At 41.1% G+C, this 26,125-nt stretch overlaps 2 protein-coding genes across 8 annotated transcripts in view; one reads left to right on the top strand and one right to left on the bottom strand.

The window, feature by feature from the left end:
• Rbm14 (RNA binding motif protein 14) overlaps nucleotides 1-26,125 on the top strand; it is a 75,570-nt gene that overhangs the window by 24,593 nt on the left and 24,852 nt on the right. The window lies entirely within an intron of this gene.
• LOC101977116 (RNA-binding protein 4B) lies at nucleotides 14,109-24,040 on the bottom strand. Of its 6 annotated transcripts, none has more exons than XR_013437404.1 (4): nucleotides 23,629-24,040; nucleotides 17,496-18,172; nucleotides 17,098-17,155; nucleotides 14,109-15,988 (listed from the first exon to the last, which is right to left on the bottom strand). XR_013437404.1 is itself a non-coding variant. In XM_078045533.1 (3 exons), exons 1-2 carry the CDS (start codon nucleotides 24,038-24,040, stop codon nucleotides 17,505-17,507), a joined length of 1,080 nt encoding a protein of 359 aa, XP_077901659.1. In that variant the 3' UTR covers nucleotides 14,109-15,988; nucleotides 17,496-17,504. The 6 variants fall into 6 exon arrangements, 2 of the variants coding, with proteins under 2 accessions (XP_077901659.1, XP_077901660.1); XR_005733425.2 differs by having other exon boundaries at nucleotides 14,109-14,736; XR_005733422.2 differs by lacking the exon at nucleotides 17,098-17,155 and having other exon boundaries at nucleotides 14,109-14,817; nucleotides 15,769-15,988.

Here is a 26,125-nt window from a genome sequence, read left to right as displayed (position 1 = left end):
GCCATTGCCTTTGGGGGGGGGCTACCAGGGATTGAACCCAGGGGGTGCTTAACCACTGAGCCACATGTTTGCCCTTTTTTGTATTTTATTTAGAGACAGGGTCTTGCTGACTTTGGTTCTCACTGGGTTGCTGAGGCTGGTTTTGAACGAGATGTAGCAGCTGGTTTTATTTACTTGGGTGATTTCTCAAGAATTTTCTTTTAACTTCTACCCTATTGATTCATTCTAATTCATAAATGGCTGAGATTGGAACAGCTCTATTGATAAAACATGGAATGAATTATTTTCTATACATGGGTTCTGTGCTAGATGTTCTGTGTGTTTTCATTTAAACCCCAGCAAACATTTTTCTGTTAATTTTCCTTCCCTGGCTGGGTTATTCTCTTTACCACTGCCAGTTCTCTTGGAGAAGTCATACCTACTTTGGTCCCTTTTTCTCTGAAGAGAGACCCATTGATGATGTGTACTTATACTCTTAACCATTATACCCCTTGGTCTGATGGGTGGGGTTGGAAAGTTTCAAAAGATGGGAACTAATGGTATTCATTGAACACATACTTTACTGAATGGTACTTTGAAAGTTAGTATTTACATGTCAAGTAGTCTGTTTAGATGGGGATAGTCAGTGAAGGTTTTTAAATGACATGTCATAGTAGACTTGGGCATAATTTGTTTTTTTGATTGAATTCTGTGGCCCAGACTGACTCCAAATTCCTAGACTCAAGTGTGACAGGCTACAGGTGCATACCATGCAGTTTATATTTTTGCCTTATGAAAGAAGCTGATCTGGTTAAAAATTTTAATTCCTTGGTTCTATTAAATGAAGATTTTTGCTTTGAGAGCCTGATTTCCATGTAACAGACAAGTTTTTTTCATGGCTCAGTCTGAACTGGCTTAATATGCTACATTCCATACTAGAGCTCTTTTAAAAAGTTGCTGAACGAAAATACCATATTAAAGAATAGTGGGGGGGCTGGGGATGTGGCTCAAGCGGTAGCGCGCTCACCTGGTATGCATGCAAACCCGGGTTCGATCCTCAGCACCACATGCCAACAAAGATGTGTCCGCCGAGAACTGAAAAATAAATATCAAAAAAATTCTCTCTCTCTCTCTCTAAAAAAAAAAGAATAGTGGGGTACCGGGTGTGGTGACGCATGACTAATCATAGCCTCTTTGGAGTCTGAGGCATGTGGATGGTAAGTTCAGTTTGAGGCCAGCCTCAGCAATTTGGTGAGACCCTATCTTGAGAATTAAAAGGATTGTGTTGTAGCTAAGTGGTAAAGTACCCCTGGATTCAATCCATTGTGCCCCAAAATAGTGAATTCTAAAATTATTTTTCAGAGATGATTTGAAAAGAAAACACTGATTTTTTAAAAACCTTTTAAGTTTAAATGTAAATAACAAATTTTTGAGAAATTTATGGGTGTTGGTATGCTTTTTTTTTAAACACTTATTTTTTAGTGTAGTTGGACACAATACCTTTATTTTTATGTGATGTTGAGGGTCAAACCCAGGGCCTTGTACCTGTTAGGCAAGCGCTGTACCACTGAGCTACAAACTCGGCCCCAACACTGATTTTCTGTTTTAATTTTTTTTTTTTTTGTAGTTGTAGATGGACAGAATGCCTTTATTTATATGTAGTGTGAGGATTGAACTCAGTGCCTCACGAATGCTAGGCAAGTGCTCTGCAACTGAGCTACAGTCCTAGCCCCAACACTGATTTTCATTGTTAAAAGTGATTTGAAAATTTTAAGTTGCTGATCCAGGATATTTCTGGGTTGAGGCTATTCTGCTTAAATGGACAAGGTTGTACTGCCATCACTTAACCTCAGGAGTTGGTTTTTCAAGAGTAAAGCCTTGTTTTTTTTTTGTTTTTTTTTTTTTCTTTTTTTATTATACTGAGGATCCAATCCAGGGCATTGCATATGCTAGACAAGTGCTCTGTTACTGAACTACAGCTTCACCCCAAGAATAATACTTTGATACACTGAATTTTTCTTTAGATTTTATGATTCATTCTGTTACATGTGTGGTCATCTGTGAGCTGGCTTTGTGTTTCACTAAGTACTGACTGCTTACTGTGTTGATTATGCAGAGAATATATGCAGGTAAAGGCATAGTATCTATCCTGTCTGAGCCTTGGGTGTGCAAATTCTTGGAATTCAGGTGGAGATGGGAGTAGTCACACAATTTGGAATGATGGCATGACCCAGCCTGGTTCTGTGAAGGTCAAAAGACCTGTGAGGGAGATCTGGGAGTTTGATGTGTTGTTAAAGCCTGCATTTGTTTTTGTTTTGTTTTGGGGGGGGGGTGTTGAGGGTGCTTGGGATTTGGTGCTAGGACCTTCCCACAGACCCAACATGTACTGTACCACTGAGTCACACCCCCAGCCCTTGTGTTGGGACTTTCATTTTGACTTAAAAGTTCTTCTAGGCATTCTCCACATTGGGGTAGAAGTAAAGTAGACCCTTACAAGGATGGAGTAGTGAGGTATAGTAGTGGCCCAAATATGAGTTCTCTATCCACTAGGTGCTGGTGGTTCCACTGCAGGTGTGTATTGCCACTTCAATTTGCTGGGATCAATATACTTAGTGCTCCGAGTTCTTAGAACATGATGTCCTGCAGAGATTTCCTAGAATGATTGTGATGGGAAGTCCCAGGATTCTTTCTGTATTATGTTTGGAGAACAGTAGTCCAGGTTGAAGCAGGAGAAAATAAGAGTTCCAGAAGGCCATGTCCCAAAGACCAAAACGTTGATAATGAAATTTTGAGTTCATTTGAAGAATTCACAGCTGAATTTATTGGTCAAGAACAATGAAAGTAAATGAACCAGACACTGGGGTATACACCTGTAATCCCAGCAATTGTGCAGGTTGAAAAAGGATCTCAAATTCAACATCAAACTCAGCAGTTTAGTCAGGCCATATCAAAATATGTAAAAAGGGCTGGGATGTAGTTCCGGTAAAGCACCCCTGACTTAGATCCCCAGGCCAAAAAAAAAAAGTTGATGAGGATACAGAAACTTGGTACTATAATATGGAGTTAGTCTTAGTTGGAGCTGCTGTAAGAAACAAAATGAGTAACTTATATATCACAGAATATTTTCACAGTTGTGGAATCTGGAAATTTAAAAATCAAGGCACTAGCAAATTTTGATGTCTGGTTTCTGTGTTTCTTTCACAGGGCAGAAGCAGTGAGAAATCTTGGGGTTTTTTTGTAACGGCAGGTAGAATCTTATTTGTGAGGGCTCTGCCCTCATGTCTTGATCACATCCCAATACTGTCACCTTGGGAATTTTTTTTTTTTTTTAATTATGGAGTGATTAGGGAAGTATAGAGTTACTTTAGAGAGAGAATTTTCAGTGTTTATTTTTTTTAGTTCTCGGCAGACACAACATCTTTGTTTTTGTATGTGGTGCTGAGGATCGAACCCGGGATGCATGCATGCCAGGCGAGCGCGCCACCGCTTGAGCCACATCCCCAGCCCTCACCTTGGGAATTAGGATTTCACCATAGGAATTTTGGGGGAAACATTCAGACCATAGCAGGGCTCAACTTTGACATTTTCTTGGTCATAATGATGGCAGTACTTACTAAAAATAATTGTATTTAATTGATGAACTACAGATGGGCAGGTAATGTGTGTAATAGCAATTCTCATTTTACATAATAGAAATCAGTAACTTTTAAAAAGCAGCAAATGGAGGGGCTGGGATTGTAGCTCAGGGGTAGAATGCTTGCCTTGTGTGAGGCACTGGGTTCGATCCTCAGCACCACATAAAAATAAAAAGTGTTGTGTTCACCTTTAACCACTGAAGCGGGGGTGGGGAACAAATGGAGAATTAGGAGCATCTTATTCAGAAACAGGCCGAAGAAAAATAGTAGCTTCTAGGGAAGTTGGGGCAGAAGACTTAAGATTTTGTAAGTGAACCTTCAAAACTGAGCTGAACATTTTATTCTAGGATTGCCTCAGTTGTCAGAGGCCAACAGAAAGCTTGAGTTCTCTATCCACTAGGTGCTGGTGTTTCCACTAAGGGCTGTGCCTGCTCCTTTAGTACCTTTGTATCCAAGTGCTTGTCTTTCCTTAGGTATGCAACAAGATGTGACCTTTCTGGCTGGGACTATAGTTCAGTGGTAGAGAGCTTTCCTAACGTGTGAGGCACTGGGTTTGAGAATAGTTACCTTTTGAGTTGAACTAGGATATCCTGATTTATTTATAGTCTTAAATTGTTTGAAGAAAGAGACAATTGTAGTGAACAATAGAAGTTTTTCCTAGAAAGCCAGACAAGCAGCCTGGGAACTATGATGTATGGAAAACAAAGTTTCCTGCAGAATTTCAGTATGGCACATGTATGAAGTGCAGAAGGCTCAGAGATGTGAAGCCAGATTTTGGATACATGGCTCAACTGAAAAGGAAAAAAGTTGGGCTTAGTAGTGTGTGCCCATAAACCCAACCATTCTCAAGGATTAGAGGCAGGTGGATCATTTGAGGCCAACTTGGGTAACATAGCAAGACCCTGTCTCCTCCTCCTCCTCCTTTTTTTTCTTTTTTTTTAAGGATTAATTTGGGAATGAAATGGATAAGTCAATTATTAGACAAATTTTTAAAATTTATCTGAAATTTGAGTTATGCATTCATCTTATCCATAGTTTTATATTTTAGTAGCACAAAAAATAATGATTCATCTTTAAATTAGTGGCTTTTTTTCCCTCAGTACCTGGATGGAAACCCCATCTTTGTTGTTTAATTTTAAGACAGGGTCTTATTAAATTGCTGAGGCTGTCCTCAAACTTACAATCTTCCTGCCTCCGCCTCCAGTCACTGGGATTATAGGTGTGCAACAGTGCATCTGGCTTAATCTTTTAACTTATGAAATTTTTTTTTCCTTTGGCAAAGTAGCCCCATTGACAATCCAAGACAAAGCTTATTTGTGATGTTGAGAACTTCCTTATTTATGTTTGGTGAAAGCTCCTGTTATACTTGATTTTGCAGTACCCCAGTTCCATTTGGGAACATTTTCATATTTGGCTTATTCTTAATTTTTGTCTACCCTCCTAGAAATTATTCTTCATTCAGGTCCCATGACCTTTTCTTTGAATTAGGCTGCAAGACTATAGATGGTCTCTTCAGGACACCTTAAACTCTTGCTCAGAAATATGTTGACTGGCTTGGACTATAGCTCAGTGGCAGAGTGCTTGCCTAGCACATGGGAGGTACTATGTTCGATCCAGATTTTAGCACAACATAAAAATAAAGTCATTTTGTTCATGTAGAACTATAAAAAAATTTAAAATATGTTGGGCCAAATGCAGGACTTAACCCCCAAGTTTCCTGCTGGCTGTGGGGAAAAAGTTGTTGAACCCATACCCAACTGGTCTGTAATGGTGGTAGGTCAAATTACAAGTTGTGTGTTAATAGATGTCATTAATTTCTGGGTGTTCAAAAGCTATGACCTTCCCCTCCCTCCAATGGGATCTGTTTTGTGGTGCTATAACAGAATTTGTCATTCTAGAGCCTAGGAAGTACTAAGTGGAGTGGCTCACATCATCCTAAGGCAGAAGTTACTTGTCTATCTCTACTCCTACTGGGACATGGGCAATATCTGAAGTCATATTTGGTTGTCACAACTTGGGGTTGCTACCAGTATCTGGAGGTAGAAGTCTGGGATACTAATAAATGCCCTACAATATATAGAACAGTATCCACACACCCAAATATCAATAATGCTGAGATTAAAATCCTGTGATTTCATCAATTACCTGGGCATTGTATACCATCTAGAATTGTGCTGTCTAGGTATGATAGCTATAGCCACGTATTGAATGCAAAATATCCACAGAATTTCAAAAAGCTAGTTTAATAAATATAAAATGCCTTTTCCCCCCTTTTGATGATGCTGGTAATTGAACACAGGGTCTCGTGTGCCAGTCAAACTTTACCACTGAGCTGTCCCCCCTCCCTCCCCCTCCTTTTTTTTCCTAGTACTGTGTATTGAACCCAGGGACACTTAACCACTGAGCCACATCCCCAGCCCTTATTAAGTTGTGTAGAGCTTCACACTAAGTGGCTGAGGTTGGTCTTGAACTTGAGATCTTCATGCCTCAGCCTCCCAGCTTGCTAGGATTACAGGTGTGTGTGTCATTGTACCTGGGCCCAAATTCATTTTTTAAAACAATTATAAATGGATAAAATACCCAATAAATTATTTTTATGTGGTGCTGAGGGTCGAAGCCAGTGCCTCACACATGCTAGGCAAGCACTTTACCTCTGAGTTATAACCATTTTCTTTTCTTTTTTTTTTTTTGTACCAGGGATTGAACTAAGGGATAGTTAACCACTAAGCCATGTCCCCAGCTCTATTTTGTATTTTATTTAGAAATGGGGTCTCACTGAGTTGCTTAGCACCTTGCGCAAGGCTGGTTTGAACTCCTGTTTCTCCTGTCTCAGCCTCTTAACCACTGGAATTATAAACCACTGGAATTATAGGCCTGTGCCACCTCACCCAGCCCCTCATTCATTTTTTTAGTTGTAGATGGACACTGTCTTTATGTGGTGCTGAGGATCAAACCCAGTGCCTTACACATGCTAGGCAAGCACTCCAACACTGAGCCACAAACTCAGCACCCCCCATTCATTTTTAATGCTCATTACCTGTTGAGATAATATTTTGCATATATTAGGTTAAAATACATTTACATTAATATAGTTTCACCTGTTTTTTTTTTTTTTTCAAATGTGGTTATTAAAAGTTTTCAATTGGGGCTAGTGTTTTGGCTCACTGGTAGAGTGCTTGCCTAGCACTTGCAAGGTGCTTTGTTCAATCCTTAGCACCACATAAAAATAAAGGTATTGTGTCCAACTACAACTAAAAAAAAATATTTAAAAGTTTTCAGTGGCTGGGGGTGTGGCTCAGTGGTAGAGCGCTTGCCTTGCACATGTGAGGCACTGGGTTCGATCTTCAGCACCACATTAAAAAAATAAAGATATCGTGTCCATGTGTAGCTAAAAAATATTTTTAAAAACGTTTTCAATTAACTCTTTGACTTATGTGGCTCACGTTATATTTCTGTACCATAATGCTGATGTAGATGAAGACTCTTAAAAGATATCTCCAGTCCCAAGTCTCCTGTGTGCTCAGGATTCAATAATTCAAAGATCTCCTTGATGTTTAGTTATTTTCATACACATCAAAATTAGTTATGATTGAAGTGGAACTCAAGTCTCCACACACCAGAACTTCTCAGTCCTCACCATCTCAAAATGTTAATGACTATCTCTTGTAGTCAGATTCATAGTACTGGGGATTGAACCCAAGGCCTTGCATGTAGTAGGCAAGTGCTGTACTACACTAAGCTATATCCCAGCCCTCATCTTTGATTCTTTTATTTCCCTTAATAATTTCTTCAGCACATTTTATATTAAATGTCTCCTTGTCTTTGCCACAGCCATAGAACTTTTCTTTCCCACTTAGGACTACTACAGTGGCCTTCTCCTTGTCTCTCTTCCTTCTTTCCTCCAGTGGTCTGTCTGCAATTTTGTCTCTTCAGGAGCCAGAATGATCTTGTCAAATAAAAACCAGATGATTACTCTCTTCCTTAAAACCTTTCAGCAACTTCCTATTTAAAGTAAAAGGTTTTCTTTGGGCATTATAGGCTTGGCCTCTACCCCTCATACCATTGTCTTGGGACAAAATAACCCTTTTTACCCACCTTAGTTTCTAAGTCACACTGGCCCACCTTTCAAAGCCTCGTTACCAAACTTTTTCCTCTCTCAAGGTCTCCTTTCTACCTGGAAGGACCTACCTTTTGACCATTTTAGGGTTTACTTACCCCCACCCCCACTAATAGGGATCAAACCCAGAGCCTGGTGCCTGCTAAGTAAGTGCTCTACCACTGAGCTACATCTTCAGCTCAGTGGCCCACTTGTCCTTTAGGACCAAGCATCAGAGTGCCTTCCCAGACCACCTGTTGCAAATTTGAAGCCCCCCCCCTCCATCTTTCTAGTTTGTATATACTGTGGTATTTATCCTGATTTCTTTACTCATTTATTAAATATTCTTGAAATTGTAGAGGTGGATGAGGAAATTATCTACCTTACTAATACATAGCCCAGTGCCAAGAAACAACATGAGACACCTGTAATGGGTATTTAAGAACAAATATATGTAAGCTATTATTTGAAATGATGTGCTTTTGTTGAGAATATACTGCTCCATTCACAGCTTCAGTAGCCATGAGTCATGTGAGAAACTGGGTGTCAGCTCATGGCTAGGCTAGCATAGAACCTGAGTTCATGGGCTGGAATCCTGCAGTTCAGCCACCTAGCTGTCATGGTAGAGCAGGCCTATAATCCCAGCGACTTGTGAGGCTGAGAAGAGGACTGAAAGTTCAAGGCCAGCCTTAACAACAGACCTTATTTCAAAATTTAAAAAGGACTGGGGATGTAGCTCAGTGGTAGAGGTCCCCTGAGTTCAAAAAGTTGAGCAATCAAGAAAGGCAGGGCTGGGGATGTGGCTCAAGCAGTAGCGCGCTGACCTGGCATGCTTTTGGCCCGGGTTCAATCCTCAGCACCACATGCAAACAAAGATGTTGTGTCTGCCAAAAACAAAAATATTAAAATTCTCAAAAAAAGGGGCAGAGATAGATGGTAGAAGTGTCATGCCTGAGGAGGGCCTGTAGTTTAGATGTGATCCTAAAGGGCATTGCTAACTAAAATGCTGGTGCCCCACCCACCCCTTTCTACTTAGCTGAATTGCTGAGGCTGACCTTGTACTTTTGATCCTCTTGCCTTGGCCTCCCAAATTGCTGGGATTTGTGTATGTGAGGGTCTACTTAATTGGTGAGCTCCAGTAGGGTTGGGACCCTGTCTTTAGTTTGCACTTATCAAGCTCTTCATGGCCTAGCACAAATTATTATAGCAATAGCCAACATTTACAGAGTGCTTTGCATTTACTGGCCCAAACAACTCTGAGATGGAGGTGTGTAATTTGCATTTGACATCTGAGGAAACTGGCTGAGGTTAAGTTGCATACCCAAGGTCACAGTAAGGGCTTGGATTTGAGTTCTGGTATCCTGCAGAACCTGAGTTTTGAACCATTAGTCCAGCAGTGAGTAGGTCCAGGGCCATTAGCAGCACTCACTCCATGGCTAGTGCACCTAGGCTCTGAACTTTTAGATTCTTGCTTCTTGCCTTTGTCCCCAAGGTCTTGAGAGAAGGAGTAGGTACACAGAGAATGCTGGCTTGCCTTTGCTGCCTGGCAGAAGTAGTAATCCATTTCTCTACCCTTTTCAGTGCTGTGCAGTTTAAGGTAGTTACATGTAGAGTGTTGGATGCACGCTCAGCTAAACAGGGTTGGAAGTTCAGCTAAACTGAACTTCACAGAACTCATGTCCACACAATCAGGTATGATTCACAGCCAATGAAGTATACTGGCCATGCCTCAACATTGGGGAAGACAGTTGTGCTCATAGCACATGTAGGAAGTCCTTTTGCTAGCCACTCAACTTTCCCTATTCTCTCAGCCACTGTCCTGATGCCAGTTCCAATGACCATCCAGGGCCACCACACTGGTAACCTTGTTGGCCTTAGCATATGAAGAGCTGGGAAACCTCCCCTCTATGTGGACAGGTAGGTCCTCTTAGGACTGCAGGTTAATAGTGGTTAAACACCCCTAGGTTCAATCCCTGGTAATATGCTCCCTCCCCCACCCTCCAAAAAAAAAAAAAAAAAAACCCTGGGATTTTTTTGAAAATGTCTTGGAATAGAACTAATCTGTCCTACATACGCAGTGAATGTTTGTGAGGGATCATGAAAGCCAAGGGGATGTCCCTGGCCCAGTTTTGGAGAACAGTAACCCAAGCCTTCATGAATTTCTTCCTGAGTAGTCAGCCACTTAGGGCAGGGTTCTGGGCATCCACCCAAGCAAGGGCCAGGCACAGTGGTCATTTTCTAAGAAGTACTTGAAGTCCAAGGGAAAATAAACCCTATCCTGGGCCAGGGACATCCCCTTAGCCTTCATCCATCCCTTAGAAACATTCACTGTCTATGTAGGACAGATAAGTTCTATTCCAAGACACACATTTTCAAAGAAGTCTTTTTTTTTTTTTTTTGGAGGTGGGGGGCACATTACTAGGACTAGGGATTGAACCTAGGGGTGCTTAACTACTATGCCACATCTTTTGTAAGCCACATTTTTAATATTTTATTTAGAGAGAAAGTCTCACTGAGTTGCTTGGGGCCTCCCACAATTGTTTAGGCTGCTTTTGAACTCGTGATCCTCCTGCCTCAGCCTCCTGACTTGGTGGTATTATAGGCAAAAGTCAATCTTAAGGCACAACTCTAACAGCTGTTTCAGATTTCTCATCACAATTACCATTTTATCCTGTTTGTTACAATTATCTGTGTCAGGTCTCGTTTAAGTGGTAGTGATAAGATTCTAATCCCAGAACTCTGACCTCAGACCTGTTTCTAACCACTATACTCAATCTCAGTAGTCTCTGAAGATCTCTGAGGGATCCCATCTCATCTCCTCTGCCCCTTAGCACTCAACGTTGCTTTTTGCAAATCCTTCCAGCAAACCCTGACCTATACCAGGTACTAAGCAAATATTAGGTTGGAGAAACAGCCTGTCTTCTTATTTATGACTTGATCAGCCTCAGGGTTGTACCCAGAATCTCACATCCTCATGAATGGTCCATTTCCTGTCTACAAAGGTATCTTTTCTTCCTTTAAAGTAAAACTTTAAATCAGGTGTGGTGGCACACACCTGTGATCCCATCGATGTGGGGGGCTGAGGCAGGAAGATAGCAAGTTAGCAAATGGTTGGAATGTAGCTTAAGTGGCAGAGCACCCCAGAGTTCCAATTCCTAGTACCAGAAAAACAAGAATCAATTCTGCTGACTTCCTGATTCAGGGAGAAGACCTCTCACACATTAGACAAATGCTGTTCACTTTTGTTTCTTTCCAATCAGTGATTTTTTTTGGTGGGGGGAAGTACTGGAGATTGAACACAGGGATTTCCACACTGATCTGCACTCCTAGCCCTTTTAATATTTTCTCATTAAGTTATATTTATTTATTTTTAAACACAAAGACTTTTTTTTTAAGAGAGAATTTTAATATTTGTTTTTTAGTTTTCGGCAGACACAACATCTTTGTATGCGGTGCTGAGGATCGAACCCAGGCAGGCGCGATATCGCTTGAGCCACATCCCCAGCCCTCATTAAGTTCCAAGTTGCCCAGGTTAGCTTCAGATTTGCAATCCTCTTTCCTCAGCTTCAGTTGAGTTTACAGGTGTGTGTCATTGTCTGGCATGATATATATATATGGTTATAGTTGGACACAATAGCTTTATTTTATTTATTTTGTGTAGTGCTGAGAATCGAACCCAGGGGGTTGTACTATGTGAGCGCTCTACCGCTGAGCCACAATCCCAGCCCCCCCAGCATAATCTTTTGAGAATCAGCCTGTTATTCCTAAGCTTAAAACCTGAAGCTTCCAGTTATTTTAAGCTTAAAAATGAAATTTCTTAACAGAGCTTAAAGACTTGCCATAAACTTACCTCTTCAGATTTCTTGTATACAGTTTTTCCCTGCCACAGAACTGCCTTTCTGGATCCTAATGGCATCTTACTTAGGAGCCTTCACATGTGCTGCCTTCTCCACTTTGTTGTGACCACACTCCCACGTCAGTCCTTGTGATTTGTTTTTTTGGTGTACTGGGGATCTGGAACCTAGGGCCTTGTGAATGCTTGGCAAGCTCTCCACTTAGCTATATCTCAACCTTTTTGAAAAACTTAGGGTCCTGCTAAGTTGCTTAGGCTTGCTATATCACTGTAATAGTTTTCACTGCATAGTACTTACCAAAAAAGTAATTAAGGTTTGCTTCTCCTATTAGGAATGTTCAGTTCCATTTATCACTATATCCCCAGATTCTGGCATACAGTAGGAGTTCATACAGTTGATAAAGGAATTTAGGAGCTTTTAGTGTGAGAAGTCATGGAACTCTCAAGTGTAGTCTACAACAAGAAACTTGGTTTTGGTGAATAAAAGGATTTCTACAACATGCAATTTCTCATGGAAGAACTGTGGTTTAGACATAAATACATTTGTCCCTACCTCAGTAAATTTTTAAAAATATCTTTATTTTTATGTGGTGTTGAGGATTAAACCTCACGCTTGTGAGGCCAGTGCTCTACCACTGAGCTACAACCCCAGCCCCTCAGGAGTTCTTTAACTGGCTGAAAACTTAATCCTTTGAGGGATACAGGGCTATTCTCTCTCTTCCTTCCCTCGCTCCCCCACCTTCCTTCTCTTTTCCTTTCAGTACTGGAGACTGAACCCAGGAGTGCTTTACCACAGAGATACATCCCCAGCCCTTTAAAAAAAAAATGTTCAAATAGGATCTAAGTTGCTGAGGCTGTCCTGAAACCTGTGATTCTGTTGCCTTAGCCCCAAGTTACTGGATTACAGATATGCACCCACCACATCTGGCAAACATGTTGGTCAAAACCTAACCTAACATCAGATTGTGGTGGTTGGCTATGCCTGGTATCATGCACATCAATCATGAGAAAATCCCAGCATATCTTTGCCTTCTTTTGTTACATGGACAGTCCTGTCAGTCTTGTATCCCCATCGAAGCTAACCTGGGCCCTGTGTGAAATACACTAGTTGGAAATGTGGGCATGGATCTTTATTTCACCACATCCTTAGGCCCTTGTCTCCCAAATCAGGGAAAACTTCTGTTTCACTGAACCCTGTCAGAACTATTTTAAGCATAAAATGGGAGGGCTGAAGGGTGTAGCTCAGGGGTGAAGTGTGTCCTTAGCATGCTCTAGGCCTTGGTTTGATCCCAAGGTAGGGAGGATATGGGAATGTAGGTAAAATTTCACATGTAGCCAGAAGTAATATGTCACAATAAAGCTTAAGCATGGTTGAATCCATCATTAAAATTCATTTTATGGAGACAGAACAATGATTTTTTTTTTTTTTTAAGAAAACAAAAAACCAGGCTGTCCATGGTGGCATATACCTGAAATCCTGGCTATATGGGAGGCTAAGGCAAAATTCCAAGTTCTTGGCCAGCCTCAGCAATTTAGCAAAATTAAAGTAAAAAGGGCTGGGGATGTAGCTCAGTGGTAAAGCACCCCTGGGTTCAATCCCAAATCCAGAAAAACAACAACAAAAAGAAAAGGAAAAAAGCCTCAAATATAGACACGCTTTACTATACAATATTATCACCGTATATTAAAACACTATTTGTTTTTTCTTTTTTCTTTTTTTTTTGGTATGTCCATAGACGACTATTTGCTTTTCTGCTCTAAGTATTATGACACTTTAAACATTTTGTTACTGCAGGGGATTGAACCCAGGGCCGCCTCTTGCATGCAAGACAAAAGTGCTCTAACACTAAGCCACATCCCTTGTCCTTTTATTTTAAAATGAGATCTTGCTAAGTTTCCCAGGTTGCAAACTTGTAATCCCCCACCCTCAGCCTCCTAAGTAGCTGGGTTTACCGGTGTGTACCACTGCAACTGGCCTACCTCCCACCCTTTTTCTTGGTGTGGTACTGGGAATTGAACCCAAGGGTACTCCGTTACCAAGCTACATCCCAATCCCTTTTTATTTTTTTGAGACAGGATCTCATGACATTTCTTAGGCTTTGCTAAATTGCTAAGGCTGGCAATTTGAACTTCTGATTTTCCTGCCTCAGCCTCTCAAATATATGTTCATTATACCAGCCCAGCAAACTATGAAGTCAAATTGAGTCACCTGATAGGTTCCTGTAGATATTCTGGCTGAGCCTTTTCCTGATTCAAAAGTTTCCTGTGGGGTTTCTATCACTACTAATCTAAGTTCTAGCCTTTAAACTATCAAGAGCAATTCTGGTTACTTAGAGAAAGGCCTGACTACCAGCTTACACATTCATCAGTGTCTCAATATTCTGGCATTATTTCTCACTATCACCTATTTCTGAAGCCATATTACTCACTAGTTCCTTCCTTCTACATGTGAGACATTCATTGATTAGAATTTTGTAGTTTGAGCACACTGGACAAGAATGAGAAGATTCTGGTGGTAAAAACAATCATACAAACAAAAAGATACTTCAGTGTTAGAAATATTTATTTGTCAAAAAAATAAAAATAAAAGTGGGAGGAGTGGAGTTAAAACAAGGCTAAATTTCAGCTAATGCTGTACCACGATCACAGGTCAGACCAAAAAAAAAAAAAAAAAACCAAACAAACAAACAAAAAAACACCAAACAAACAAAAACAACAACAAAACCCCCAATGGTCCTAGCAATTTCAGAAGATTAGCTTCAATGTTAAGAGTCCAGAGCTAACAGAGAAGAGTAAAAGGCTGTTTGCCACTACATGGTCATTTTAAAGGGAGATGCTGTAGGTAGGCAGGGAGGAAGGGTTCAAATCCTAGGGAAAGCAAGATAAGAGGGGTTCCACTGTACAGGAAAAAAGGGAATGCCAGCATAATCCTTACCTAGGGATGATCTGAGGCTGAGAATATAAGGAACAAAGTGAAAGGCTACTAAGACTAGTATCAGGAGGAAAGAAAAGTAAACTTAGAAGAATTAAATTAAGAAAGAAAACATAGTTGGTCTCAAACTCCTCTGTTTACTGAAACATGAAGCAATGGAAACATCCCGGCAAAGGGGACCGCGCGGAGCAAGTTCTCATATATGACCGCAGCCCGAGGGTTCAGTCCGCAATTATCCTACCTGAAAGAGAGCACAACACAAGAGGCTTACACAATGCCTGGAGAGCAGCTTGGCTCCGAGTACAAGGGCCCTGGTCCCGTCCTGTATTCCAGGGGGGGAAAAAAAAACAAAGAACAAAACAAAACCAAGTCAGATTGGATCAAATTTATATTCCACAAAATCATCTAGGGTTCTATTAAATAGGTCTATAAAAGAATATACTAATAGCTATATAGGACATACAGATGTAATCTAGGTGAAAGTCTGCTGTGTTAATGATAAATTCAACTTTCTCATTTTCTTAGCCATCTTTTAAACAATATAACTATTTTTTTGATTCCAGGGATTAAACCCAGGGGAGCTTAACTACTGAGCAATATCCTCAGCCCCTTTTTATATTTTATTTAGAGTCAGGGTCTCACTAAGTTGCTTACAGCCTTGCTAAGTTGCTGAGGCTGTTTTGGAACTTGTGATCCTCCTGCCTCAGCCTCCCAAGCCGCTGGGATTACAGGTGTGTGCCACGGCGCCTGGCAAAATAACCTCTTTAACAGAAGGCTACTATTGCTCCAACAAAGGGCAAACATATATCAACACAAATAACAGTTTAATTTTTGGATCTGGGAAAAGCAGAAGATACTGAGATCTCAAATATGGCCAATTGTTCTACTTTCCCCTTTTAAAAAAATGATATGGAATTTCACTATGTTGCTCTGGTTGAATTTTCCTGGGCTTATTAAGTGTTTCTTCTGAGTAGCTGGAACTATAGGCGCAAATAACCACACCCATTTTTAATTTTTCATAATAAACAACTTTTAGAAATGACATTTGTAAAAGGTACAGTTCTCAAGGAACAGTGGGTCATTCACCAATCTCTAACACAACTACATGTCACACTGTCACAGATTTAGAACCACAGTTCCAGTGTTTTCTCTAATTGACCAAATCTCCCTTGCCAAATCGAAAGAAGAAATCTCTGCTAGAATTCTCTAATTCTTCCATTGATGATGGAAACTCCAGACACCAATGGCTGGGGGAAAAAAGAAGTTAACTCACACCAAGTTCCTCTACTTATTACAGACAAAGGGCCAAATCTTGGTCTTGATCTGTGCCAATCGACTTCAAAAGCTGTGACGTTCTTGGATCAGTTCTGCTAGTGAGACCCGAATTTGGATCCCCAACAGTTCTGTAGTATTTCCTCCTGGCAGCCTCATTAACATCAGGCTCCTGGGACTGCAACCAACTCAGGGTTATTCAGTCCATTTGAGGTTCACACCTGGAAGGTAAGTTTCTTTAAAAGTCATCACTACAAAGAGGTTAGTTGAACAACCACTGTTCTCAGTTAAAATTCACTTTTAAAATGATGTATCAATACCCTTTAAAGACCACAATATATTAATTTAAAAATTAACTTTGAAACATACTTAAAAGAAACAGAAGTTATCTGACAGATTGAGAACAACTTACTTCACTTCAGAGGCATCTCAACTCATGGTAGATCCAGCTGTAAAAATTAATGGCAAACTCCATAGCTTCTAAGCTTAATCTACTTCACACACATGCACACACTGCTGCACAGTGGTCTCAGGAAATCCCAAGTCTTACTGACATGGTCATATAAGATATAAAATCACAGGTTCATGACACAGTGCTTCTAACTTCACAAAAAGCAAATTCTGTAGCTTTTCTTTCTTCTACACCTATACCAAAGAGGGGATAACTTGAAATCTTGGAAGCTCAGTAGTAATTCGGTTTAACCTTGCTACTGGGGCTCAAATTCAAGTGGTGCCCAATTTCACAGTATAAGTAAAACCATGAAAATATAATGTCATGATGCTATTTCCACTCTGATTAACTCAATACTCAATATTTCCTACCCCAGTGACTTGCAGTGACTTAGCAACTTTGATACACAATTCCAGAAATAGGAAACATTAACTTTTCAGAGTCACAACCTATAGGATTTTATGTACATCAGAAGATTGCCAATTTCTAATTCCTTAAGTAGTGTTCCCACACAAAAAACCCAAAATGCTGAAAGAAATGGGAAATGTATCATAGGTTACAAGAAAATAGGGGTTAAGCACTCCAATGCTCTAGATGTGAATAAGGAAAAAACTACATGGGGCAGAGCATCAAACATTCAGCAAACAAGTATCTTAGAATTAGGCACTTAACATTTATAGGACTTTATCTGGCTTGCAGATATCATACTTGAAGAGCTTCCATGATAAAGGCTAGTGACCCAATAAACAATCTTATTAGCAAATACTCTGTGATTTTCATTGCTAAGTCCTGAACCTGTACCCTTCAGCTTAATACCATACTGACTGTTAGTGGGAATTTTAAGAGTCAGGCTTGAATTTGAATTTTGGCTTCACCTACCTCATTTACCAAATGATGATGGGCAAATTACTGAATCTCTGGAGCCTTAGTTCCCTTCCTGTATAAAGAAATATCTCTTACTGTCTAGATATTAATATACACAGGTCACCAAACATTAGTTATCTTAAATGTTTTTCTGCAACTCAAGTGGATTTACAACTGATTATAGGAATATTATTCCTAACAAACTGTTCCTTTAGTATGTGAAGTCACACGCTAAAACCTCAACAGGCCAAGTGAACTTGTGGCCTAAGCTACAGAAATAATAAAGAATAACACATAATTAGTACTTTTTGGATTCTGTTCTAATAGCAAACAAGTACCTCTAGCCTTCTCTATGAAGGTCTCTTGCAAGGGAACTAAATGGAATCTCTTAATCACACCCACCCCACTCTCACCTCCAGTTTTTAAAAGGCTGAGTACCGTGCTCGGTCCACATATTGCTCCCGCTCATACCGGGCCATGTCATACAGAGAATTCCGTGTAGCTGCTGAAGCCTGAGACAACTCACTTTCTGGCCCATAACCGTAGCCCTCTCCAACTGTGGGGAGCACAGCTGTAGCACGACGCAGTGGGCTTCTGTCCCTTCCATAATAGGAGGAAGAGGTGGCGGCAGCAGCAGCCATAGCAGCTGAGGTAGCAGCAGCACCAGAGTTCGGCAATAGGTGTCTGTCATAGGGATCAACAGAAGTAGAGTTGAGGTGACTGGTCACAGATGAGCTCTGGACTTGAGGCAGATGAGACATGGTCTGCTCTGCATAGTTGTATGCAGAAGCAGCAGCCGCCGCCGCCACCGCTTCATAAGAGCGGACCCGGTAGCGCTTATAGTAGTCGAGTGCTCCATAGGCGTCATTGTAATACATGGATTCCCCATAGCCCATGGTATAGGGTGTGCGCACTGCTCCATACTGTTCATTGTATTGCTCAGTAAAGTCTGCCACCCGCCCAGTACGATCTACTGGGCACTCTTTGGACCAGTGTCCCTCTTTCCCACACCGATAGCAGCCACTCTGGTCTCCCATCCCGGGGGCAGTTCGAAGCCGGCTGGTAGACAACTGCACGTGCATCCTTTTGCCTTGAAGAAATAGATTAAGAAGATTATAACTCATTGACACTCTTTATCCTCCCCCAAAGGAAAGTAAACATAGGACACATACATACACACACTCTTGTGACCCTATTTCAGCAATGCCCTCTAAAAAAATAGCTGAAGTTTCAATACAGATGACAGCCAGAAAACGTTAGTCCTCAGAGACCAGTTAGTCCTATCTACTTACCCCAGTAGCAAATTCCTACCTACTTCTGTCTCTGCAACTTTCCTTTTCCCCCAAACACAAAAGTAAAAAAATTTCTAATTCTTAAAGGCTATTATCAACTATAATGATTTAAAACCTGAATACTTTTCAACGATACATCCAACAAAACCTCAGTTATGCTAGATCTGGAAGGCATCTTCGTTCTTTCTCCCTGATTTACTGAAGGCCATATAAGGCCTGAGCACTTTCTGCAGCTTAGAAGCCACAGCAACAGCCAGGCATGGTGGTACATGCTGTAATCCCAGTGAATTGCTGCAGTAATTTAGCAAGAACCTGTCTCAAAAAATAAAAAGGGCTAGGGATATAGGTCAGGGGTATTGTACCCCTGGTTTCAATCCCCAGTATGGCTGGAGGGGTGGGGAGGGGACCACCCCAGCAATAGGTCAGGTTGTTTCACAGTGGGAAGAGCATGTGCTCATTAGCATGCATAAGGCCCTGGGTTCAATCACCACCAACAAAACCCAACAGCAGTCTTCTTTCCACCTTGTTTCCTTCAGCAGTTTCTGCAGGGGAAGGCTATGTTGGATGCCAAATCACATATCTGGCTCATCATCTGCTTCATCCCCTGTATTTCTAAGAAAATAAGACATTTTAACCTCATCCTCACTTTTATCCTCAAGGGCTAATCCATGTCTACTGCAGAAAACTCTGACCAAGGCCTCTCAATAAGAATTAGGAAGATCTTAAAACAGTACCAGCTGCTTAGGGATAATGTGTTCCCATGTAATGGAACAATCAGGATTTCAACTTGCCACTTAGTTTACAATTCTTTTCTTTAAAAAAAAAATTATATATATATATATATTATATATATATATATATATATATGTATATATGTATCTTTTTTTGTAGGTGGACACAATAACTTTATTTTTTATTTTTATGTTGTGCTGAGGATGGAACTCAGTGCTTCATGCATGCTAGGTGAACGCTCTACCACTGAGCCACAAGCCCAGCCCTCTTTATTTTAATGTACTAGGAACTGAACCCATGGGTGCTCTACCACTAAGCTACATCTCCAGCCCTTTTTAGTTTTTGAGACAAGGCGTTGCTAAATTGCTGAGGCTAACCTTGAGCTTGCAATTCTCTCGCCTTAGCCTCCTGAGAAGCCAGGATTATAGACTTATGTCACTGTGTTCAGTGCTTTTAATTCTTTATAGGGGATTTTCTGTTTGAAAATTACAGCATTTGCTTAAAGGATTCTGGGCCCCTATTCAAACAATTCACATCCATGCTTCTAAGAAATGACTAGCATTGAGGAACAGCTTTGAGAAGAAATCACCTTTGCTCCTTTGCTCAAGGCTGTGTGCAGCCAAACTGAAGGTCCCTTACTGATAGATGAAAGCATCTGGAGTCTTTAAAAGCAGTTCAGGAAAAGGGAGTGGTAGTGGCAGTAATTTAGTACTGAACTGCATTAAGATTCTGGAGATCAAGTCAATACTTAAAAAAAAATTGTGGCCATAAGGCCAGTAAAAATAAAGAAAATGGGTTTCTTGTCATTTTTAAGGGCTGCTCAGAACAGTTTCCCCTCTGCCATCAGCATATTGCTCTCTTTTAATAGTCTTGGTCTGAATACAGCTGTGCAATAGGAAGCTTTGTACTTCCACTATCTTTTTGGGAACAACCTGATTTAGGATGGGACCCAAAACAGCACCATGCACTAACCATGAGAGGGGTGTGCATTAGTGCAGTCCTATCACTTTAGTCTAACTTGGTTCTGCCCCAGAACTCTCTTCAGCAGAAACAAAGATGTTCAGGCTTTTGACCCCCAGCTGCTAACAGGCAGCATCCACCATCACCAGACTCAATTAGCAGACACCAAGCAGCAATAACTCTGCAAGCAGCATTTTAGTGAGCCATCCCAGTTTTCAGAGATTTAAATACTCGCATCTAATTTTTACAAGTTATTCAATGTTACCTATGCTTACAAAAGAAATAGATTTCTGCCCCTACACAAACACACACACACACATACACACTCACTCTCTCACACACACACTCTCTTACGTATCAAATATAGAATTCTCTATAAAATTATAAATTACTTGGCTTTCAAAAATACACATTATGCTATGTGACAGACACAAACTGTGCTCTAATTTTGAAGTCAAAGTAACAATGATAATCTAAAAAGTAGCCAATCCAGAGACCTAGAAGTAACATTTGTAAGGGGAAAAAAATCCAATTAAACTTGCATTTTATTTTTATAGATTCTGGGTCTGTTTTTTAAAGAAACAAAATCCAGTGATTTTACCTTGATGTTTCTGATACTAAATCCAATCTTCATTTCTGTTTTTCTTAGAGGGTGGGAACTCCTAAGTGTATAAACATCTGTAGCAAAATCAAAATCTATCGGTGTAGTTGTGAAAAGGATACCAGTTTTAAAAAAAAAAAATCTAGAACTAAAAAACATCTATAATAAAGTGATAATAGGCTTTTTTTAAAATAGTCTTTACAACACAGTCATAACCAAGCTTTTAATTTAAACCCCCTAAAATTCCTGTAATAATTAAAAAGTACTGTGTTTCTCTATTATCTTTCAGAATCAGGGCAAAGACAAATTCTACCACTCTATTCTACTACATGTAGATAGGCCGGAAGTTTAAAAGATTTTCTGAGACCTCAAAGTTACTGAAATATGCCAAAATTTCTCACAAAATTAGCGCAATAATACTATTTTATCTTGAAAGCTGGATCAGAAGAGAATATTAAAATGCTGAGGTGGGAAAAATGGGGTCCTAATTTTTTAGTTCCTATTATGTGCCAAGATCCAGAGATGGCTGGAGATGTAGTTGATATACAGCAGTATATCCAAAAACAAGACACATAAATTTGAGAACACCTTCCTTTCCAATACAACTATGTTCCCCTGGTGCTTATGGAGAGAACAAAATCTGAAAGGCACAGATAATTCAGCTTCTACTGCTTCCTTTTAGAAATCATACAATGCAGAAACCCAAATGCCAACCATTAAGTACATAAAAAAGGTTCAGAAGATGCCCAAAGTGGCATTTTCCAGAGACTATCTTCATTAGTAGATGACTGAAAAGGCTTTTATTAGAAAATTATGCAAACTGATATCTACATTGTGTTTTCTGCAAAACTGATTTATTTTCCAATAATAAACTTGTCATTTTGGGAAAATATAGAAGGTTACAAAAATGTCTGCATTTTTTGTGTAAAATGTGTAACTCAAAGATCACTCTCCAGAAGGCAAAGGCACACAACATAAAAACAGAGTAAAAGATTTTTCTTTCCTAATTCAGTTTAGTGTCTGTGCTTCTAAGGAAATGATAACACTTTTAAATGTCTTATGGGATCCATTGCATTATTCAGGTATCTACTTCATAAGTAATAACACCAGTTTTATTAAAACACTCAGGGCTAGGGGCATAGCTCAGTGGTAGAGCACAAGCCCAGCATGCACAAGGCCCTGGGTTCAATCCCCAACACTGCAAAAATAAAAACAAACAAAAAATAGTCATTCTAAGCCATCTTCCTCCAGTTAACTGATTTTCCTTATACATATTTTTGCCCTTTCCCTTTTATTCAACTGCACATTAAAAGGTAAGGGCATGTAGTATTACTGCTACAACACCTCTGAAGAGTCTGTACCTGAATTTACATTCTTTTAAATTCTGCTTATTACCTGTTAAGAGAGAACCCTCTTTCCCCATTCTCCATCCATGATCTACTTCCACCATTGAATGAAAACAATAATACTTTTAAAGGTAAAGTGCACCAGCATCCCAAAATAATAAAAGAAAAACAAACATAAATTTAAAAAACAAATAAGAAAAGCTTAACTATCCTATCACATTTTAAATAACTTTCTCTCAATACAAACACTCATGGTTGCAAACAGCACTCACCTTTCATCATACAGTGCTTTCACTGTGGAAACATTTTCACAACTATTACCTCATCCTAGTCTCACTACCATACTGTGGGGATGGTACAACAGGGATCATTAACTCTATTTTGTAAGTAGGGCAAATGAAGCAGAAAGAGGTTAAAACATTTGACCACTTGGTAATTAATACCAGCAACTTTTGCCCTATGTTTTTAAGAGTAGCTAAAGACCAAAGCATCACTGGCTGAAGCCACATATACTTGATGGTCCTCAACCACTAAACTCCACTATCTGCACACTTTCTCATTTTTTTCTGGTCAATTTCTATATTTTTCCTATTCTTTCCATTCTGCTTTCTAGGTTTAGCAGAGGAACTCGAAGTACTTAACAATTCTTTTAGTGGCACTCAGGGCAAAAAGGGTGTTTATTTTAAGAACCAGAAGTGGCTGTGAATGAGTAGTCCAACATGATACTTTTACAAAAACCTTGCTGTACAATACTATTCAACAGAACTATCTGTGATAGTGAAAATATTCTATACATGTGCTGATTCAGTAGCCATTACCCTCATATGACTATTGTTTGAAATGTGTCCAGGACAACTGAAAAAGTGAACTTTTTGTTTTATTTAATTTCAATTAATTTAAACTTACCAGCCACATGTGGCTAGAGGCTACCATATTAGCACAGTTCTAGAGTTTTCAGATATCCTCTTGTGGTATTAATGACAACAAATATAACTTTATTATCAATATAAACAATGATACACTCTATGATGCTTAACTGAAATTTTATCATAGAAGTAAGACTATCATTTCCATTTAACCTTGAATTTTTAGAAAAATTTACTTTTTTCTTGGTTGTGCTTGTATAGTCCAAAGACTTAACAAATTCACCCAAAAGACACTTCCCCAAATCCAGACTCACAACTCAGATTTATAATATAGGGCTTCCTCTACCTTTTCCTCTTCACTACCCCTCACCTAAGGCAGTGGAATATAAACCCTAAGCATTTAAACCCTCAAACCAAAGGCTTCTTAGGCATAACAAAATAAGTAGATAAGTCACAGACCTTTATCCTCCCCTCTCCCCAGCAAACAGTTTCATCAGCATTTGAATTAATGAAGACCAGAGAATAAATGACCCTCACTTTGTGGTCCTACACAGCTGTTGAGGAATATGTCAGCAAACATGAACAAGGGAAGTGTTCTGCTTCCCCAAGAGTAAGTTATGCTTAAGAGCAGTAGACATAATCTATCATTTCCAGTTAAAAAGATCCTGCCAGCCCCATGGTCTTGTTCTTGCACCTGTCTTGAGCTAGACCCCACTAAGCTCTGCCACCCAGGCCCCAAAGCAGTTCACCTTGAAACTCTGTGTTGTCAAGGCCCCTGATGGCTTCGACTGCATCCTCTGCCCGCTCCATGTGTACAAAGGCATAATCTTTCACGATGTCACATTCGATAACTGGGCCATACTCCTCAAACTTGGCCCGAAGCTCTTGGTTGGTACAAGTGGGACTGATGTTGCCCACATGTAACTTGGTTGAAGCTTTGCTCTTGTTTTTGCTGGCTTCCACATTGATGTTCACCCCATGCAGCTTGTAGTGGTGCAGGTTGCGTATGGCATCCTCGGCCGCCGTCTTGTCCTCTATGTGCACAAAGCCGTAGTTCTTGATGATGTCACATTCCAGCACCTTCCCATATTGCTCGAAGAGTGAGCGGATCTCTTGCTCTGTGGCCTCCCGGGGCAGGTTTCCAATGAACAGCTTCACCATCCTGACAAGAGCCTGGAAGAGAAGAAACAAGATTTCAAAAGTCGGATGCGTGGGAAATTCAAGTGCACTGCAACATTTCTGTTTAATCCTCCAAAGTTCTAGGCACCTTCAAGACCCTCCCAGAGAAGTTCATTATTCTTCCTCGAGGGAGGCGGGAAGGTTTGACAATGAGCATTGCGAGGTACGAGTGACAAGCAAATAGGAGGTCGGAGGTCAGCATGCACAACACAGTGCATCTCCCGGAGAGGAGGCGGGTTGGAGCTGCATGTCTAAACAGCGAGGAAAAAGCAAGCGTAGGCAAGAGGCACCCGAGTGTCCCGGGTGACACGGTTTTGGAGGGAAATCTGTGTACCTCTGCACTGCACGATATCGCCTTCCCACACGCTCTAAGATAAAAGGCCCGCTTGGGGCCAAACCAGGACCCCGGCTGCGGCCCGACCTCCGCCTTCCTCACCCAACAAAGACTCGGCCCGACCCCGGCCCCGCCCCCTCCGTCCGGCCCCGCCTCCCCTCGTTGTCTTCCCGGGGCTGCCCACAGCGCCACCAGGAGCCCAAAGCCCGTCCGCAAGAGGCCCGGCCCGCCCGCCCCCGGCTCCCCGCACACCCACACGACCCCCTCGTACCTCCCGGTGGCGGCGGCGGTGGCGGCGGCTCCCGCGTCAGAGAGAACCCGACAAAATGGCGACGGCCGCTCGAGCCTCGGCGCGACCGGGCCCTTTCTCGCGCGCCAGCTCACGCACGCGCGGGTGCGCGCGGCCTCCTCCCCTCCCCCTCGCGGGAGCCGGGCGACCAATCCCGCGGCCGCACACAAATGGTCGCCCGGCTCGGGGGCGGGGCCAGCAGGGGACGGCGCTGCGGGTCCGAGGTCAGTCAGCCCCCAGCCCCGGCTAGCCAATCACCGCCCTGGGAGGGGGTCGCAGCTCCGCGTCAGAAGGGCTCGGGACGCAACCACTGTGTGGGTAAACTCAGAAGCTCGGGGGAGTCGCTAGCCATCACAATGGGTCGCGCTATTGGGCCCTTGCAGAGGGGTTGCTGATGACAAAGGGTTATCTCACCGGGTCCTCTAGAAGGGGGTTACTTAGTGGGCTGGTCCGTTTTTATAGCAGCTGGGGGCAACATTTCAGAAACACAGCAAACCTTGACTTTTATTTTTTTGTAGCGCTTTAAACAATTAAATTTTTTTTTAATTGCAAACGAGTTATTCATTAGTGAGAAAACAGAACCAAGGAACAGAAAGATGATCTGCGATAGAGCTGGGAGAGGACTAGGAGGTGTATCTACCCAAACTACAATTTATTCATCTATATACGTGGCTGGTTTTCTCTCTCTGGCCAGAGTATAAGCTCAAAATGTGTGTCGTTGGTGGTGGACACGCCAAAAGAATACTTGGTACAGAGAACGAGACAAATTCCTTGCTTTAGGGTGGGACAGGTCTCCAAGTCCTCACCGAGATACTGGAGGAAGGTAACTGTGAGTCTCCCGACTGACTTTCTGGCATTCAAAATTCAGCTGCGGTCTAAGGGCACCTCCTGGTGGCAAAAGGGAAGCTATTAGGTGGGTTCTCTGTCATCCTCCAACAAAGCAGAGACATTTATGGAGATTGATGGGTTGAATTTATCTCAGAGTAGAGGTGCCGGGTGCTTGTCAATCACCATTTTTCACTGTGGAGTCTCCGTAACAGCTTCTCTGATACTTTCAAGGCACAAATTCTCTCAGTTGCCCTCCTCCACCCAACTACTTGATTATGTTTGCTTCACTGAATTCTTTTTGTTTCCCAGCCATTTCCGAAGATGCACTGTCTTTACAATTTTAATAACCCATACTGGTACTTGGCTCCCAGCTAATTCTATTTACCTCTCCTGTCCCTTTCCCTTTTCTCTGGACATTTCCAGTTTCTCTCTGTATTCAGACTTTTTACTTTTGGACATCTCTAGAAGCTTCCTTCACCATTTCTGAAACAGCTTTCATTAATCTAATAATAATAATTATTATTATAATTTTAATTATTAGACTAATAATAATAATTATTATTATTATCTTCCATATTAGCAAAAGCTATTTCAGGTAAATTCTATTTACCTGTCT

Source organism: Ictidomys tridecemlineatus, chromosome 4 (assembly GCF_052094955.1).
Source record: "Ictidomys tridecemlineatus isolate mIctTri1 chromosome 4, mIctTri1.hap1, whole genome shotgun sequence".
Classification (NCBI taxonomy): domain Eukaryota; kingdom Metazoa; phylum Chordata; class Mammalia; order Rodentia; family Sciuridae; genus Ictidomys; species Ictidomys tridecemlineatus.
Note: the sequence above shows the minus strand (reverse complement) of the source record. Positions and strands in the feature narration are given on the sequence as shown.